Raw genomic sequence first — 20658 nt, forward strand, 5'->3', positions numbered from 1 at the left:
TACCTCGATCATAAAAATGTCAGAACATGATCGACTAGTCTAATACTTTATTTTTCCCCCGATCTAGATTCAAACTTCATTTTTTTTGATCTATATAAATTCAACTTTAACTTATTTTATTATCAATCAATTCAATTTAATCCAAATTTCAAATTATGGCAACATTACACTTTTGCCCTAATATTTCAACTTCTTTACAATTTAGTCCCTATCTCATAAAAATACAAATTCATGAAATTCAACTTATACCCATGCTAGCTGAATTTCCTTTATTATCATAGCACCCATATTTTTCATTATTTTACACATTTACCATACAATTTATCACATTTCTCAATTTAATCCCTAATTGAAAATTTTATCAAAAATCACTTAACAAATGTTGTTTATCTAACAAAAACCATTTATTTTCTATCATCAAACATCAAAACACACTCATATTCATCAATGGTAAAACCTTAAACTTTAAAAATTTTGCAAATTAATCCCTGGGCTAGCTAGATTAAGTTACAACGACTCTAAAAACGTAGAAATCATTAAAAAAGGATTGAAAAATACTTACCATGCACCAAATTTAGCTTAGCCGAACTAACAAGCTCCCATGAAAGGTTTTAGCTTCAATTTTTGGTGGATGAAAACCATTTAGGAAAATGACAACATCTTTTACAATATTTTACTATGTTTATTTTATTAATTTACCTAATTAGCCTTGTGATAAAATCATTTAAAACATCCATTTTATGTACATAAATGTCCACTTACTATAACAATGGTCTATTTACTACATAAGGACCTCCACTTTAAAGTTCTATAGCTATTAGACACCTTTAGCTAATAGAACTCAAGTTTTACACTTTAAGCGATTTACTCATTTTTATCAAATTGAGCATTCAAACGATAAAATTTCTTAACGAAATTTTCACATAATAATACTATCATGCTGCAGACCTCAAAATAATAATAAAATAAATATTTGAACCTCAAATTTGTGGTCCCAAAACCACTATTCTAATTTGACTAAAAAGGGGCTGTTATAGAACCCTATTAGGTAATAATAATCATTTAGTTCCTTTCAAATAGAGCCATGGCCATGGACTTTCCATTTTAGATTTCATGTTTAAAGTCATAATGGACCCCTTTTTCCAACTCTGTGGAGATTAGACACAGGCCCACTTTACAGACTCTTTATGTATTGACGTCTTAGACTCATTTTGTAGACCCTTTATGCACTTACTATATACATTCCAAGCAAACATACATAACTATACTTCAACATCACATTATTTATACATCATTCATCATATACTTGAACCGATCAATTTCTATATCAAATATACATACTATTCTCAGCAAACAATCACGCATTCCTTTGGTAATTACTCATATAGCCATATATATAACATACCATTCCTTTCAAGATTTAAGTTTCATATTTCAGTTAGTAACCTACAGATCTCTTTGTATGAATAGTGCACATGCAAAAGTCAGCATAGAGACTCACCTGACAACCACGGACAACAACTTGATCTCCAAATTCAAATATCTGTCAAGACTTCAACAACCACTACTTATAAGACATATGAACACCATTAAAACTCATTTGTGTAGCTTTTACATCGTCTAAATCCCAGATAACCTCCATGCAAAGCCTTACTTCTTCATCTTATTATTCACACATAAAACAAACTTACTCTTTTAGAAGTCAACATGCAAAACTATGATACTTACCTAGGATACGAAATAACCATATTCATGAACACAGATCCTTAGTTGTAGCTTAACAAAAGAGATCTATTCTTAAATCCAAATCAAATCAACCAAAGGTTATTGAATGGAAGAAAGAAGAAAAACCCTCTTGTCTTCAAACCCAAATCAATATATGCATATTTAAAACCCATGTTTTCATAGTGGAACTTGACATGTGTCACAATCTTTCCAAGTTGCCTTATAAATGGTTTACAACTATGGAAAAATGTACACGAGAGTCCAACATTTTTATATATATTTAGTTCATCCCTTCATTTCATTCCTAACCACCTTGTTAGAAGGTAAATAGCCCCGTAACTAAACAAACTTGGTGCACATTACCTTAGGCGACAACCCAAGATACCCAAATATCCTCAATACTCTTACCCATCTCCTCCTCTTAACGACTCAACACATTCTAGGAACAATCCTTACAATATTCTAATGTCTATTATCTGCACGATCTATACACCCAGAGATCAATTGGGGAGATAGTACTACGCCACTCAGATTACTTTCGATTAACTCGCCAAACTCAGAACCCACCAAAACTAGGTGTTACAACTAATATAAGTTGGTTTTCTGTGTTACGATCCAACCACGTAATATCGCTAAACATTAGTTAAACATTAGATAACCAATGAGCTAATTTTTTCTTCCATTTTGCTATGCATGCAAAAACCATTCAGGACAATATACAAAAGGTATTAATATAATTTATAAATAATTTTATTAAATCAAACTGTTTTAAAAAATAAAAGTGCACAAACAGATATACGACACTTAGGGCATCAAATCCAACATGGTGTTGGTGTCGTAACTGCAATTTGTTAAAGTTCAACTCCTTAGTTTAAGGCAACGAGCATCAATGTCACGACATCGACTCCTCTATGTCATGAACTTAGCTTCAGATGAAGCTCGTCATCTTGATTTCCATCAACTAAGTATCTGAAACAAGCTCAACTCAAATATTAAGTCCCTAATGACGTACACTTAACATTTTATTCAGAAAAACGTAAAAATGTGATAAAAATGAGAATTAAGCATGAAATCTATAAAATGAGGAAATGCAATAAAAGACATTGTAAAATACACGACAATAAGTTCTTTAAACTTAAAGAGCTTAATTTTTCGTACATAAATATGGCACATCAATTTCCTAGTTGTCGAAGAAGGCCACCAGAGTAGGCAACGGTAGGAAGTTGGAAGCAAAAAAGTTTATTAATTTTTTAGAAAAACCCATTTTATTGAAAATTTTTATTGGGAGTTGGAATTTATGTGTCATCATGATAGAGAAAATCTAATATTTGGTAAAACTTATATAAATTATTTATTACTTGTAGAAATACCTTTCCATTAACCTAAATACTTTAGAATGACCAAAATGAAAACAAATAATGATGGAAGTGTTTAAAATGAAAAATTATAAATATTGAGTGATGATTAGTATAACTTTCTTTAAAATTAAAAAAAGTCGATCCATCATAATAAACATATCAAAACCTAACTCTAATATAATAAAACAAAGATGTTAATTGGTAAACGAACATTTACTAGGCCCAATTAAAATAAGAAGGCCAAACCCCGGCATAATATAGGGTTCAAAAAACAAAATTTGAATTTAAATAAAAGAGAGGATTAAGCAAGTTTGAAGGATTTAAAAAAATCGAAGAACATAAAGGGCTTACAAGCAGAAGAATAACAACAAAAACTACTCTACAAGAGGTATCATCAAAAGGTCATCTCCCTTTATCCAAAGTCAACCAAAAAGCCATCTTTCGGTTCCCTCGATCTCAAAGGGTCGTCCCCCTTTCTCATTTTCTTAGTTTTATTTTTTATCAAAAGAACAAAATTTAAATGGTTATTTTTCAATAAAAACAAATGATTTTGACGAAGAGGAACTAGTGTTAAGATAATTTGACATTAACATGGCATATGGACCATGCCTTAGGAAAGAGCTCAAAGGTTGGGGCTAAACACTCCTAAAAATTTGAATATCTTTTAAAAGGTAAAAACTGAAGTTAGTCTTTGCTTGATAGTCGTGTTTAGTTCATTTAGTAGTATTATATTATTCTCATATTAGTTGTGCTTGTTGTAGGGTATTCTTTCTTTAGTTTTTTTTTATTTTGGATGATTATGTCACACCCTAAGATAGGACCTAGGAGTTTTAGGGGTATTTTAGGAATTTTAGCCTTCTAATGTTCGGAATTTTGTAACACGGCATACCGATAATGTTTTCAACTATGGTTTTTGGAAAATTAAATCAATTTCTGAAAAATGAGTTTTAAATACCTTTAATTTTGAAAATAGGTCTGATTTGTAAAATAGTCAAATTTGAGAGTTTTTATGAAAGAATTTAACCAGATTTTAAAATTCAAGCTAAATAACCTCTTTTCACCAAGTCATTTCATGTAAAAACTACCCAAAATTTGTGTTTGACATCCATTGATTCTCTCTTGCTATTTCACTCAATTTTGAACTCTATATCCTAATTCCTTTTTTTATTTCTACCATCTCTTAAGTTATAAACCTCTATAAAAACCAAGAAAATCACCCAAAAACTTCATCATCTATATCATCTTCTTTAAACATGGGTTTTTTCGTATTTGCGTCAAAGCTCATTTTTCTTCCATTGAAGGTAACTATTCGACTTTCTATGAGTTTTAAATGATATCTAGTCCATTGAACTGAATTTCAAGATTCTGCATAAAAATGTAATTCTAAAGTGTTTTTCAATTTGTTTTAACATGGTTAGAAATTTTATAAACTTACTTTGAAGTTTCGTTAAAGATTTCTTAAGTTTTAATAAATTTTCGGAAAATAGCCATAAAAAATATTGAAAATGTTGATATATTGAATTGAGTAGTTTTGTGTAGTTTAAAGGTTGAGAATTTGTCATAGGTGAATTATAAGTTGAACTTAATTGGTTTCAGGTTAAACTATTAAGTATGGGTCGAGATATTTGAATTTAAATTTTGCTATGTTATAAGTTTCGGTTACATGAGAACTTAGTTTAGGCTTATGTTTTGTATGCTTGTAATGAGTCCTTGGCAGATTTTTGGATGTATTGTTGTGTGAATTTCTTGTGTTGAAGTTCTGGATTCGATTGAACCTTCTACAAGTAGAGATAAAGTCAAGGAAAAGCCAGTTTAAACTTTTGGCTTTTCGGCAAAAGCATAAGAATTGCTACTTGTAGACATGATTCATAGTGTTCATTGGGAGCTTAGGAATAGCCTAAACCTCTATCCTAAGTTTCTTTTCGTTGTTTTATTTTTGGAAAATTATGCGAATATGTGAATAACTATGAATTAATTATTAAAATGCAATATTGTGAATTGTATTGTATTATGGGTTATTAAATATGTTGAATGAAAGTAATGATGTTGTGTTAGCGATATAAAGATGTGCAGTGAAAGTGTGCAAAAGTCTGTAAGTATGTATGTGTTGCATTGTGGAATATGATGCTAATGTAACATGTTTTGTATGTGATAAACAGATTTTAATGCACTCATATGTTAACGGATATATGATGGCTAAATGAGAATTTGGCACTTTAAGTGCAATTAAATGTGAATTTGATAAGCATGCATTGTGTAGAAGTTTGTGATGTGAATTTACAAATATGAACAAAGATGGTATGCATTAAATCAGTAGTTAAAATTTTGTAATTATGATGTTGATATTTTGGCTCCGTGGCCGTATGAGACCATTGGATATAGTTGGCATACCATAGGATTATGAGTACTCACCTATATGTGTTTTGGGAAGTGGGCGTTGAGGCCCTGGGACATGTTAGAGAGATAAGAGAATGTGAGCTAAGCTCCATTCAATAGAACATGTTTGGTGTGTTGGAGAGTGTTAGCTTTATGCTTCACTTATGGGACTTGTTTGACTCTATGAGTCTATTTGGTGTGTTGGAGATCTGTGTATCCGATGAGTGATGATAGAGCTCACTTTATGTTTCATAACCTCAAGAGCCAAACTATCATAAAATGTGACTGAATGTGATTAAATGAGATATATGTATATATATGTGTGTGTTGTGATATATGCTAAAATAATCATGTGATTTATGTGTTAAATGTGTAGTATTATAAATGGAAGAAGATTAAAGGTGTGCAATATGATATTAGACTTAAATATGTTATGAATATGTGACATGTATTGTAACACCCCTTACTCATGTCCGACATCGGAACAGGGTATGAGGCATTTTCAAACTTAAACAAACAGGGTACGAGGCATTGCCGGACTTAAACATACACATTCATGCAAAAATCGGGTCATAAAATCTCTTTTAATTCAAAACCTTTCAAAAACATGCATGTCGTCCCTTATTTGGGTCTACGAAGCCTAAAAATTCATCGGAATCGATTCGGGACTAAACCAAGAACTTTAAGAAGTTTCAGGAAAACTTAGAAAATTTTCCCATGAAACAGGGTCACAAGCCCGTGTGGACATAGGGACACGCCCGTGTGCCTTTGGCACGCCCGTATCCTTAAGCCGTGTAACTCTCTGTTTATGATGACAGTATGCACATTAAACTATACGGCCGAGCCACACGCTCGTGTCTCCAGGCTGTGTCCCTCACACAGTTGAGACACACGGCCGTGTGGCCAACACATAGGCTATTTTCCAAGCCTTCATGTTACCCATAATCTTTTACAACCTTATACACATCAAAATTGCAAATCATGGCATCATTTTAGTGATTAAACACTTTTTATTAAGACACATCCTTAACATTAACATGTCCTCTTACAAGTAATGCATCTACTCATACAATACCAAGTCTAGACTCATTATTTCACATTCATAAGACTTGTCATTTTGATGACCACTTTTATTATTATACTATGGTTACCAACTTATTCATCAAGCACTCATGTTCAACCATTATCACGTTGTGTTTATAACGTGCAATTACTATATGGCTATGACCACCTCAGTTGGTCATAGAGCATACATCCAACACACATGCCATATTACTAACCATGCATGGAAAACAAACATAATCACATTATAAACATTAGACATGACATGAATAGCTAGGCTTACAAGCCATAATCAATATGAGCCACATCTCATGGCCATATACATATAACTCAATATAAGCCAACACATTTGGCCAAAGTAAAATAATACATGTCAATCAACTAGATCCCTATACATGCCACTCACTTGAAATTTCTAATATATGCTTCATTATTCCAAAGATAGCAACTTGATAGTGTGATGCTGCCTCCGACGATCTCCAACCTCGAGCTAACCTGGAAACACTAAAGGAAAGGAAAGGAATGGAGTAAGCTTTATACCTTAGTAAGACTGTATGAAAATAATAAGCAATTTATCAACTTGCTTCTCATGGTAATACAACCTTATTTGCATTTTCACTCATGTTCTAGTCAAGTTGTTTTCTTGAGTCATGGTCACTAAATTATTTATATCTGGAGATACAAAACTCCAAATTAAGTTTTTCTAATTTTATCTGAAACTAGACTCACATATCTTCTTACTATAAAATTTTTAGAATTTCTGGTTTAGCCAATTAGTACAGTTTATTCCTTAAAGTTACCCTTTTTCGTTGTCTGACAGTTCTGACCCATTTTCACTAAAAATTAATTATATCATAGTATGGGACTCGGATGATGTTCCTGTCTATTTCTATTGAAAATAGACTCATTAAAAATTCTAAGAATATAAATTATAACTCATAAATATTTTTTAAAATTTTCAATGATTTTCTCAAATTAGAATAAGGGATTTCAAAGTCATTCTGACTCTGTCTCACAACAATTAAAATATTTCATAATATGAAACTCTTTTGCTTACACCATTTCTTCTATGTGAAACTAGACTTATTAGGCTTTAATTTCACATTTTATTAAGCTCAATTTCCATAGTTTTTGGTGGATTTTTAAAGTCGAACTATGGTTGCTATCCAAAATTATTTTAGTGTAAATTAACGATACTACGTTTATCACGCAATATTAATTCATTTTCACCACATTGGTAAGGTTACATATTCATACATCATAAGTATAGACCTATAATCACAAGGTCATTACAAAATCGTTCTCATAAACATGAATTACCTATTTACATCTTCACTAAATGCGCATCATAAACTGGAATCATTTCTCATGAGCTTGGCATACATACCTGTGTTACTCAACATGCTCATATTCATTCCTTACTAATCATATAACATGAATTGAATTCACATCTCATCAATTTCATGTAAGTAACTGTACCACTCACAATATGGTCATAACATTTCTCATTTAGCTTAAACCGTAATTCTCACCGTTGAACCATTCGGAAAGCTATCGGATATTGACTAAGCCAAACATAGGGTATAATGCTGATGCCATGTCCCAGACATGGTCTTACACTGACTATCGAAATCGAGGCCGACGCCATGTCCTAGACATGGTCTTACACTAGCTCTCACATATTCGTGCCGATGCCTTGTCCTAGACATGGTCTTATATTGACACATCTCGTAGCCGATGCATGTCCCAGGCATGTCTTACACTGGCTCTCATCTCAATGCCGATGCATGTCCTAAACATGTCTTACACTAGCACACACATATCGCTCAAATGTCATGGCATGAATATCCATTTATTCCTAAGGTTCAACCGAGAGGTTCCTCTACGTCAATTCTCATCATACATAATCATCTCCACAATCAAGAAATTTATGCTATATCTATTCAAATACATATAATAACGATGTAGTTATATTATTTACATACGACTTACTCGTTTCTATGGGATATCATATTCCATTGAATTTCTAATGTATTCTACCATCACGTGAATGTTATTAACTTTTGGCATCACTGTCATCATACCCAATATCATCAACATATAATTCAATATAACCGAAGCAAGATAGATTCAAGTATATTAACAATAACATGGGTAACATGCTTATTTAGTCATACGAACTTCCCTCGAATGCGAAAATGACAATTTTACCATTAGTCCATAACCTTGTATTTTTCTCGATTTAAGCCCGAATCTCGATTTCCTTGATCTATCATTTCAAATATAGCCCATTTAGGACTCACATTATTCAAATTGACCCAAAAATCATATTTTGGAAAATTTATAATTTTGCCTCTAAACTTTGCCAAAATTATGCTTTTGCCCCTAGGCTCGTAAAATTATTTTTATTTAATTTTCTTACTCTTTAAGCCTAGCCAAACCATTTTCATAACTATAGCAACTCAGTATTTCAATTATTACACACATTTACTCTTTATTTTACAAACTTTATAAAATGATACTTTTAAGTGTTTTCATGCTAACACCTTTCACAAAAGTTGTTTATTTCACAAATAAGATTCATTTTCTTCCATAAAAATGCAGCAAAAAACATGAATATTCTCATGGTAAAACCTAGACTTTCAACCATTTTGCAAAATAGTCCACTCATTAGCTAGATTAAGCTACAAGGGTTCCAAAAGTACAAAAATTATAAAAAATAAGCATCTATATCACTTACTTCTGAGGGTGAACAGTTTGCTAAAATTTAAAGCTTCCAAACCCTTATTTTTTCTGGTATTTTCGGTGAAGAAAGATGGAGAAGAAGGATGGCTACTTTTGTTTTATTTTATTAGTATTTGATTATGTCATCAAATACCAACCATACCAAAATTTGACTTTTCAACTCTTTTGCTCCCCCTATGGCCAGCCATCACTTATTTAATACCCTAATTTCACTTTAAAGACCCCCAATTAAGGTTCTCTAGCAATTTGACACCTTTGACTATTAAAACAAAACTTTTTCCTTTTATGCGATTTAGTCCTTTTTCGCGATTAAGCACTCAAACGCCAAAATTAATTCACCAAAATTTTCATGCATTTATATAATCATGCTATAACACATAAAATAATATTAAAATAATTTCTTGACCTTGGATTTGTGGTTCCAAAACTACTATTCTGACTAAGCTCTATTTCGGGATGTTACATGTCTGCTTAGTCGATGCATAATGACTTGTTTGTGTAGTGGGTTGAGTTTTAGTTTGATTGGCATAAGTATGTGGTTGTTGTGCAATTTATCATTTAAATATGATCTTACACGTTGTGATAATACAATAAGAGACGTATGATTTTAATTGTGAGTAATATGTTAAATGAGTTGATTTAAGTTACATGAAAATGTTAGTATGTTCTCATAGTAAATTGTGTATGTAATTGTGAATTGGGTTGTTTTCATATAACTTGTGAATGCCTGTGATATATAAGTTAAACTTGTGGGTTATTAAAGTATGTATATGTTGTTTTTGTCTTGATAAATTATTGTTAAATGACCTAATGAAGCATGAACATATAATTCTGACTCGAATGGAATATGGTTGTGAATGTGTTATAGTATGCTCTTGATTGGCCTTTGGTATTGTGTGTACATTGTGGTCACTCTAAGCATTCACTGAGCTTGTTAAGCTCACCCACTCCCTTCTTAAACTTTGCAGATTAGTTGTTTACTGGTGTGAGCAGTGTGGTTCCAATGGTGATCCAAGCAAGTCGATTTGGTATTTCGTATGTGTTTTACATTTATTAACGTTTTGGGAAATGAGGCAATGTGGTAGACTTGTATATAGACATGTCAAATTCTAGACATTTTGCTGGTCTTTGGTTCGGTTTATAAGGATTACATGTTATTATTATGCTTGAGTTCATGAACATGATGAGGGATTGACGGTACTCGCTCGAACACGATTTTGTGATATTGAACTGTTAATTAGGTCGTTGAACGATTACTTGTCAAAGTAATTGATGTATGATGTTTAGGAACTAAATTGGAACGGATTAATTGCTTATGTATGCTGCATTTTTTAGGTCTAGAGCATAGGTATCGATAATCGGGTTTTAAAATCAATACCTTTGTGTTTTAAGACGTGCAGGAAGTCAAAATAGAGATTTGGAATCGATATCTTTGCTTAAGTATCAATACTTGGGGTTTAAGTATTGATATTTCATGAAAAGTATCGATAATTTTTGAGACTTTGGATTTTTAATCGAGAAACAGAATGCAAGTTTGGTATTGTTTTTTCAAGTGGTATCGATACCACTTAAAGAAAATATTGATACCTTATTGCCAGTATCAATACCTACAAACTTGGTTTGAGAATTTTGCTAAGTAGTCCTAATGCATGTTTAATTATTATTATAAGTTTATTAAAAGTATGTTTGACATGTTCAAATGATGATTGACATATGTTTAACTATAAATTTATAAGGTCACTGATAAAGAGGATGATTTCTTAATAATGTGACACTTTGCTATGAGTATGACATGAAACGGTGGTGTGACATCCTAATATTCGATCTTGGCGACCGGGTCAGGTATAGGGTGTTACAAATTACATATATTTTTTGTTTTAGGGTTAAAAAATCGCACAAAAAATTTAATAAATTTATTGAATTATTATGAAAAAATGTATTCAATTGAGCGCTAAATTATTAAAAAAAAAACCAATTGACCCATTCATGAAGGGAAACCATCAATTGATCGGGTTTGATTGTTAATTTTGTTAACAAGGACGACAGATGCAGACCAAGTCAACAAAAAACAATTTAAAATATATATATAATTAAAAGTGCATATAGAATAAATCTGGATAATTAATTGTCGATATATTTTGGATGAATGCAAAATTAAAACTTCAAAAATTATAAAAGAAAAATTATTAAAAAATTCAAATATACAAAAACTAAAAAAAATATTATTTATTAAAAAATTCTAAAAATATATATTAAATATACATATACTCACTACCTCACCCTCGCTCACTTGGCTGCCAAGATCAACAATTACAACGATTATGTCAATAGTTTCATTTTGGAGTAGCGTATTATCCTTTTTCCTGAAATGACATGCTTACTTCTTATTTAAAACATAAACAATCTGTTTAAGAGCAATTTATCTCAGTCTATCTTGGCAAAGCTAATAGCCTTTAGCTGGCAATGAGTAGCTTTGAATGCTAATGGACTCACATCGAAATCCTTTCGGTACTCCTCTTTGTTGCGTTTTCAGCATTGCAGAGTTCTCGGAGAAGATACATAAAATTTTGCTTTTTAACTAGTTCTACGGTTCTCGTGATAATCTTTGTCATAGATCAGTTTGCCTTTCTCGAAAAGGAAATAATCAAATAAACGATGAACAAACTTCTTTTTCTATGGTTCTTTCTGAGTTTATCTTCTGTAGTTGTTATTCTTGTACGGAATTTGGTTCATTTTGCTTCACATTGTAAATCTCACACACCTATGGTCTATGTTGGGATAAACATTTGCAGCTGAGTTGTTTGTTAATGGCGAGATTGTTCAAAGCCCACCTGAACGACAAAGGAGGATTGAACCACAGCCCCCAAAAGAGTAATGGTTTCGGTTGAGGGCCTGAACAGTAATGCTTCGCGTCGCTTGATCTCGGCAATCGAGTGAGCATATATATGTATATCTATTCAATATAAATTTTTAATAAAAATTTTTTTTTAGTTTATGTGCATTTGAAATTTTGTATATTTTTTTTAAAAATTTGTAATAATTTCTTAAAATTTTTGAAGTTCATTCATCTAAAATGGATTAGACAACTATTTATGTAGATTCATTTTATATGCGCACTTTAATTATTCTTAAAAAAATCTTATTTTTTGAAAAATTAATTTTTTTAAATTTAAATTTTTGAAAAGAATATTCTTTAATTTCTTTTTTGAACTAATTTTTTTATTTTTTATTTTTGTTGGCAAGGTATGCCACAGTAGAATATTGTCACGTGACAATTTTTGGTTGCTCTCGTCAATGAGGTTGACAATTACCGATTAACTGACGGTTTTCGTTAACAAAAATGGTTAATTGATTTTTTTTAATCACTGAGGGCTCAATGGGATGTACTTTTTCATATAAATTAGTTTTTTAATCTTTTATTGAGATTTATCTATATTTTTAAGGTTTCATCGTCTTTTTAAAAGGTGTTTCTATAATCATATCAAAATCTATGCCAACATAGCCGAATATTTTATAACAAACCAAGAGTTTGAATAATATAAAACATAGATGCTTTGCCAATAGGAGTTTACTATTTAGTTATTTGGCTGTTCCAACACCATGTTTATTGATTCTAGTCTTTGTTGCTTGTCTTGTGAATCTAGACATTGTTGCGAACGCATTTTGAAGATTTGATACCTGATTTGGCTGGTATTTTATTGGTTTAGCAGTATTAAATGAAGTAGCCTTCTGAGAATTGAGCAAAGTCTACTGAAATTATCAAAATGGAATTCGGAATCACTGAACATCTTTTGGTGAAATCCGAATTTTGGCATTTAATTTCATGCAAATGAGTGAATTTTATACCCTAAGTAAAAAGATAAAACAAGAAATTGAAAAGAAGATATAGTATTATCAAAAATTATGTTGCTTAAACTCAAATGTGAGTTTCAAATATGGATACTTGTCTAATATGAGTGTCACATTTCTTTTAACTTGCATTTAAAACATCTTAAAAAGTCAGATCTTCATATTCATAAGTTAAATACTTTAACAAAGATAAAAAGTCAAAACATATAAAACAACTGAAATTAGTGGAGCTGGAAAGCTGGTAGGAGCCCGACTCTCTAAACTAGAAAATAATTTTTTTATTTACATCTTTTATAATTTATAAAATTTTAAATTAATAATAGTAAAATTACACTTTGACTAAAAAATAATAACTATTTTATTTTATTTTATAAAGATATAAACTATTAAAATAATAAAATTTAAATTTTACTATCATAAAAATAATTAAAATAATACTACTTAATTCTGACCCAAGAAAAATTTTGAGGGCTGAAATGATATTAGAAAGTGCTACACATGAATGATAATGATACAGTGTTGAAAATTTATGGCCTAGATCCTAATCTGAGACGACAATGAAGAACGCAAAGGTAAATTATTAACAAGCCAATTGATAAAGAGGCATCAAACAAGTTCTGCTAGGGTTCTGCGGAAAAAATAAAATAGAGACCGTTAAAATGTTCATATCTGTTTCGGCTGCTCTTAATTTGCAACTCAAACACAACAATTTCAACTACATTCCACCAAAATCAGGTTAATAGAAAAAAAAAAAAAAAAAAAAAAAGAAGCTATCTCATTCTCACATACATTACTGGCCACTATATATACCAAGTTTTTTTGACTGATTTAAGTCTTAAAATCTTTCCTTCACTTGCAATAACCAGTCCAAAGATATCATGTCTATAGCGAAGTTCCTAAAACTACCTGTGACTGTTCTTATTGTTTGTATGTTCATAATAAATATTGCTGTGAAAATAAAATAAAGAATGTTAGTAAAAAGCAATCATGTTCAAAACGAAATAAGGCTAAAACGGCACCATGGATGCATTTCATACCATTCTTGAAAGGACTGACATTATTTACTCTGTCCTGGTTTTAGATTTCTGATCAGGTATCCATGATGATGAAAATAGCGGCAGGAAGGTACAAACTGCCTGAATTAGAAGGCCAAGAGGTAATCCAGAAAAATCATTTCCTGTGACCCCCAAGTATGATGCCAATGCAACACCAAGGTATCCGCTCACTATGAATGCAAGGGCTACAGCAGACATTACAAATGCCATTAGAGACCCTTCACATCCTCGAGGGCAGAGTTGAGCTATCAGAATACTAAACGGCAGGATCTTGAAGAAGAATAGAACCTCCAAGACACCAGAGAAAACCACAATGTAGATAGAGTCTGGCACCCCCATCTGTCGATAAATCCCTTTAATAAACAACACATCTGAAATCATGAATACTGCCATTGTTGCCTGAATAGTTTCAATCAGTTTCCTTGGTTGGACTGACTTTAAGCTACGATTGTAGATGATACCCCATAACAGAGTTACTACCTGGCCAAACACCTTAGAAATTCCCAATACAGCGGCATCAATCTTCAAATACTGTGTTTGGTAAAAGAACATTGTTCCTGTCAGTGCTGGAATTATGGCATATGATGCAGCAAACCAGGCTATTGAGTAAGCTATCTCAGGTTTTTGTAGGGCAGCTGAAAGTTCTGAAAGCTGTTTCCTGATCCCAACATTTGATGGACTTTTTGGAAGGTTAAGAGAGCGTTCAGGAACAGAGATAGTTATAAGAAACTGGAGCACAAGGAGAAGTCCGAAAAAGATGAACATTGACTGGGGCGAAAATCTGTCAATGGCAGCGCCACCTAACAGGTTTCCAAGGACTCCACCAACAGAAGAAGCCATCCAAACAAATGACTGGAGCTCACCTGAGGAAGCTGATTGAGAATTTTCAGATTTTCCCATCTCAGCAACAATGGCATCGTTAGCAACCTCAGCTACTGAAGCGCCAAGGTTACTGAGGAGAAGATATAAGCTCAATGTGACAACTGATATGTTTGATTGTGAAAGTATCACTATTGTTAGCCATGACATTGCCTGTAAGAAAGCTGCAGCAAGGAAACAACAAAATCTATTACTAAGATGAATATAAAAATTCAACTTTAAAAAAGGTACAGCAGTACTAAGTGAAACACGACCTAACTTGCAACTTGTAATCCAGGTCTACTGGTATTGAACCTTGCTTTCAACAAGAACACTAATGCTGAAAACAACAGCAGCCAGGATGACATGGTAGAATAAAGAGTAAATTCAGCGACAACTTTGCCTCCATTAAATCTTACTGTTCTCAAGACATGTCAAATAATCTATAAGCCATATTCTGTATGAATGAGAGATTGTATTTCCACAAAACTATGGTATCCAGGTAAACTGACAAACACACATAATTATGAATATAATGTCCAGCAGCTAATCAAATCCAAGAACTCATATTCAGTTCACTGTACATAATGCTTTTTAACAGATCTGCTGACACCTAGGTAACTTTGACATCCATACAAAGCTTGGAATCACTGATCTTCTCATACTCATATGAATGAGATAAAAGCAGAAGGCCTCACTGACACTTGATTATTGTATGCAAGTACTCAATGCCAGCCGCAGCTTAACTGCTGGTGGCTGGCCATTTATATTTGCATGTGAGACTTGATATCTTGCCTATAACAAGGAGAATTGTTGCAATACAAATGTATATATATGATCTTAACTTCCAAATCGGGACCACATGTTTGCTTCAGCTGTATTCTATTCCTCACTGCTAATATTATTGCCCAGCACAATAACTTTGTTTTTTCGAAATGAAATGCTTGAAAATGACACCAAAAGTAATCAGAAGGAGAAACACACACAACAAGGCTTATCGGTTGCAATATCCTAACTTTTTCATAACAATTTAAAATTTAACCCCGTGACTTGAACTCAAGTGCAAGTGTCAAATACGACAGGTGTCAAATAGTGTCAAACAAGTATGTTCAATTTTTCTAAGGGTATTTTTTTTATGGGCCTCTAAAGGATCATACTTAAAAACTGAAAAGTAAATGGATCTTAGCAAAGCAATAATGGAGTAATATTAACCCTTAATTCTTCTTCCTTTGCAAACATATTTTCCACTATTGAAGTCAGACAATAGAAAATTATGCATAACAGATAAGTTAAATCCAAATTACTCCAATGAAAATAATTATAAATATATAATTTAAAAAATCACATATAAACTAACATTCCTAGAATCATAAAATAAAAGGAACAGATAATCATGAGAAAAATATTTCCCATTTTCCAGAATGAAACAGACTGTCAAATTATTGGATTAAACAGAAAACAGGAGGATGAAAAATGACCAAAAGAATTAAAAGCTTTTACCACCAATGGCGATATAAGGAACACGGTGCTGGCCAGAAATATAAACGGCATCGGAAACGACACCATAGATGGGCTTCCCAACCATAGGGAGATTAACCGAATTCTGAAGAATTTGAAGAGTTGAAGAGTCTACTTTAACACTATCTTTCAGAAAAAAGTTAACAGCCATCCATGGAAAACACCTGAAACCTTGGACCCAATACCCAACTCCGAGAAGAATCCGGATCCATTTGGCCTTCCCTTTCCCAGGCCGCCTTCCCTTGGCATCTTCTTTAGCTGACATCAAAACAACAATAACGATTCAACAGAAAAAGGATTATATTTTGTGAGTTTTCTTTTGTTTTTTCCTTCAACTGTTTACGAGATGGTTAAAATGGTGGCAGGGACGGTGGAGAAGGTGAAGGTGGCAGTGGCGGTGGTTAAATCGGTTTTCTATTTTTTTGTGTTTTCAACTATAACAATATGTGTTTTTCCTTGCATTTTTAATTTGCACTGACTTTTTCCTCTTTCACTTTGTCTTTTTGGCTCCTTTTTTTCGAATAAATGTTTCTGGAATATTTATTTAGTTTTAGGAAAACTATAGAGTGAACACCCGCCTATTCCGGAGGCTTTTTTTACAAAAAAGTTAAATACGTAATTTAATAGTAGTAATTTTTATTATCATAATATTGTAAAAAGAATATTTCTTAAAATAAGCTTGACTGGAACTTATTTTCTTAGAAGACTCAAATATGTTTCGATATAGCATCATTTGTACCAATAATTTTTCTAAGCCAAATTTTGATACTTATTTTTTTTCCCCGTGAGCTAATTTATTTTTTCCTAACATAAGTCTTATGTACGTAATCGCATAATTTAAAATTTATATAAAATAAACAAAAATATTTAAATTTTATAAATAAAAAATATCAAAATTAAATAATAATTAAAAATGAAAAAGGCAAACCACAGGAAAAGGGATATATTACATGTTCAAAAATGTGAAATTAACCATTGAGTGCCGAAAAAGTGACTACTTTCCTGGTATTGAATCTATTTGAAGACAATGTCTATATTTGAAGTGTTGTCAATTTATTAAACTGTATAAATGGGTTATGCTAACTATATAGATGATATCTAGCCCATTAATGAAAATCATATTACTTAAGGAAACATACTTTGGAGATTAAATCAATTTGGATCACCCAAGTCAATTCCTTAGATTGCGGATATTGTATTAGATTGCAACTCTGATTGATTGTTTGCCAAGTGTCCATATTTACTTTACTTGTTATTATTATGTTCTACACAATTTATCTTACTACTATTTTAGTGGAATTGTGATAGATCTTCTACGTAAGCAAGTCTCGAAAATAGTCTATTTTGTAACACCCCTAGCTTGTATTTATTGCCGGAATAGGGTTACGAGGTATTACCAGACAATACATCTCATTCTTATACATTTATGAATTCGTTATTATAAACCATTCACAAACATTCACATTGTCCCTTATAAGGTTCTACGAGACCTTAAAACATGCTTAAGAGTGGTTCGGGACTAAATCGATCACATATAAAAATTTTCGAACACTTAGAAAAAATTCCATGAAATCATAGGTCACACGCCCGTGTGACACATGGCTACTAGACACGCTCGCGTCACAAGCCATGTGAAAACAGGGCATACATACTAACTTGCACCACACGGCCGGAGACTCGCTCGTGTGCCTTGGCCATGGGAAATTTAGAGAGGTTACCGACTTGGGTCACACGGCCGACCACACGCCCATGTGTCTAGCTCGTGTACCCTTTGAAATGGCCACACATGCCTGTGTGCTAGGCCATGTGCCATTCAGGGGGTATACTGACTTATGTCACACGGTCAGTCACACGCCCGTGTATGTGAGTCCGTGTGACACACACGGCCAGTAGACACGCCCATGTGTCTAGGCCGTGTCAAACCTGTAGGGTATATTGACTTAATTCGTAGGGCTACCCCAGGAGACACACGACCGTGTAACATGACCGTGTGTCGCACACGACTGAGATACACACCCGTGTCTCTACTCGTGTAGACAAAAATAGGCCATTTGTAAAGCCAATTTGCCACCCTTTCCACAAGCATACAATCAACCCAAAATAGCACCGTTTCAATACATTTTTAGGCAACCAAAAAACATGTCAAATCAATCACATATCAAGCTATATATATCATCAACCAATTCAACTACTAAATTCCATATACAAATATACCATATCCATATACCAAAACCATCAAAATTTACCATTCTTCAAACATTGATAACTAACCATATCAACATCCATTTAACTATATCCACAACTATGATAAAAATACCAAAACAAGCCAACATATAAGGCATTATATGCATCACATATATCACTTATCAAGCACATAACTTAAGCCAACTTAAATGGCTAAAAATATACCAACATTTACATCATTAACAAACCAAATCACATGGCTAACATCATAGCTCAAAACACACTAAAATGACTCTAACCTATACATGCCGTATACCATATATACAAGCTTCAAAAGTACCAACAAATGTTCGATAGTGTGACGGCATTTCTCGACGATCCCCGAGTCTTAACTAGCTTTGATTATCTATAAAACATAGACAAATAGCACACAGTAAGCTTCATAACTTAGTAAGTTTGTAGTTAAGCAATTCAATTAATCAAATAATATAATTCAACCATTTGCACATTACCAAATCAACATTACATTAATACAAACCTTATTCATGTCTCAAACATGATTAAATACCATTTCACTAAACTTTCTCAATGTAGTACTTGAATAGGTTACGTACATACCTGTATCACCTTGTACTAACCTCTTTCAAAACTACGGCATTCATTTATTTGTTGAACCATTAGGGATAGAAATCGGATACTCGCGAATCACAATCGATAAGTACCTATACCATAACCCGTAGCCAAATCAAGGTATCTTATCCCGGAGTACCTATACCATGGTCCATAGCTAAATCAAGGTAACTCCTTTCAAAATACATATATCATGGCCCGTAGCCAAATCAAGGTATTATTCGCACCCGAAGTGTCGTTATCATGGCTAATGCATTAACTTAATGACATTACATTATCATCATCACTATACTTAAGGTTTAACTGGAAAGTTTTGCTTGTCGATTTCATCATTGAACACTTCTGTATAGTCGTATGCACAATTCAATCATTATCTGCAATCTCATAAACACATTTTATGCAATATCAAAACATATAACATTCATTTATAATGAAATTAAGACCTACGAACTTACCTTGATTGTAGAAACAACGAAACTAGTCGATTAATCAAGTACTTTGTTCTTGCCTCGATCTAAGTCTGAGTTCTTTTTTTTTATCTATATGTATTGAAAATTAATCTATTTAATCACCAGCTCAATCAATTTCATCTACAAACACATATTTAAGCCAATTTTTACTTTGGCCCTAAACTTTCACATTTCTTACAATTTAGTCCTTATTTCACAAAATCACAAATTACAAAATTTCTTTCTAATTTCATACTAGCCAAATTTCATATAGCTTCATCTCAGCCTATAATTTCATTTATTTCACACATTTAACCACACATTTTCCTTTTTTCACAAATTAATCCGTTTTATGCAATTTCACTGAAAATTACTTTACAAAACATGATAATCTATCAACAAATACTTATTTTCCAAGAGTTCAAGCACTCATCAATGACACTTCACAAAATCATCAACAATTTGAAAAATTAGGGTATGGGCTAGTTAGTACACGAAGCAACGATCACAAAAACATAGAAATCATAAAAAAACCAAGCTCAAAACATACCTCAATCAAGCCTTGTAAGTGCCGAACCCTAAAATGCTCTCCAAGGCTCTCTTTTCTTCTTTATAATCTGTTAAGATGAAGAAAATAAGGATGATATGACTTTTGTTTAAGTTAATATTAACTTAATAACCAAATTACCGTTTTATCCTTTATTAATCCATTTAAAAATCACCTAATACAAGTCCATTTATGTCCATCCATCATTCAAATGGTCTAATATCTTCATACGGACCTTTGATTTAACAAACCATAGCAATTTGGTACTTTTAACTTATAGCATGCCACTTTTTCATTTTACG

General features: G+C 32.4%; 1 protein-coding gene across 2 annotated transcripts; it reads right to left on the reverse strand.

Moving 5' to 3' along the window:
- Positions 1 to 13679: 13679 nt before the first annotated feature.
- LOC107901722 (probable folate-biopterin transporter 7) lies at positions 13680 to 17057 on the reverse strand. Of its 2 annotated transcripts, XM_016827834.2 has the most exons (3): positions 16529 to 17046; positions 14153 to 15213; positions 13683 to 14063 (listed from the first exon to the last, which is right to left on the reverse strand). In XM_016827834.2, exons 1-2 carry the CDS (start codon positions 16809 to 16811, stop codon positions 14177 to 14179), a joined length of 1320 nt encoding a protein of 439 aa, XP_016683323.1. In that variant the 5' UTR covers positions 16812 to 17046; the 3' UTR covers positions 13683 to 14063; positions 14153 to 14176. The 2 variants fall into 2 exon arrangements, with proteins under 2 accessions (XP_016683318.1, XP_016683323.1); XM_016827829.2 differs by having other exon boundaries at positions 13680 to 15213; positions 16529 to 17057.
- Positions 17058 to 20658: the final 3601 nt, after the last annotated feature.

The sequence above is a fragment of the Gossypium hirsutum genome, chromosome A13 (genome assembly GCF_007990345.1).
Source record: "Gossypium hirsutum isolate 1008001.06 chromosome A13, Gossypium_hirsutum_v2.1, whole genome shotgun sequence".
NCBI lineage: Eukaryota > Viridiplantae > Streptophyta > Magnoliopsida > Malvales > Malvaceae > Gossypium > Gossypium hirsutum.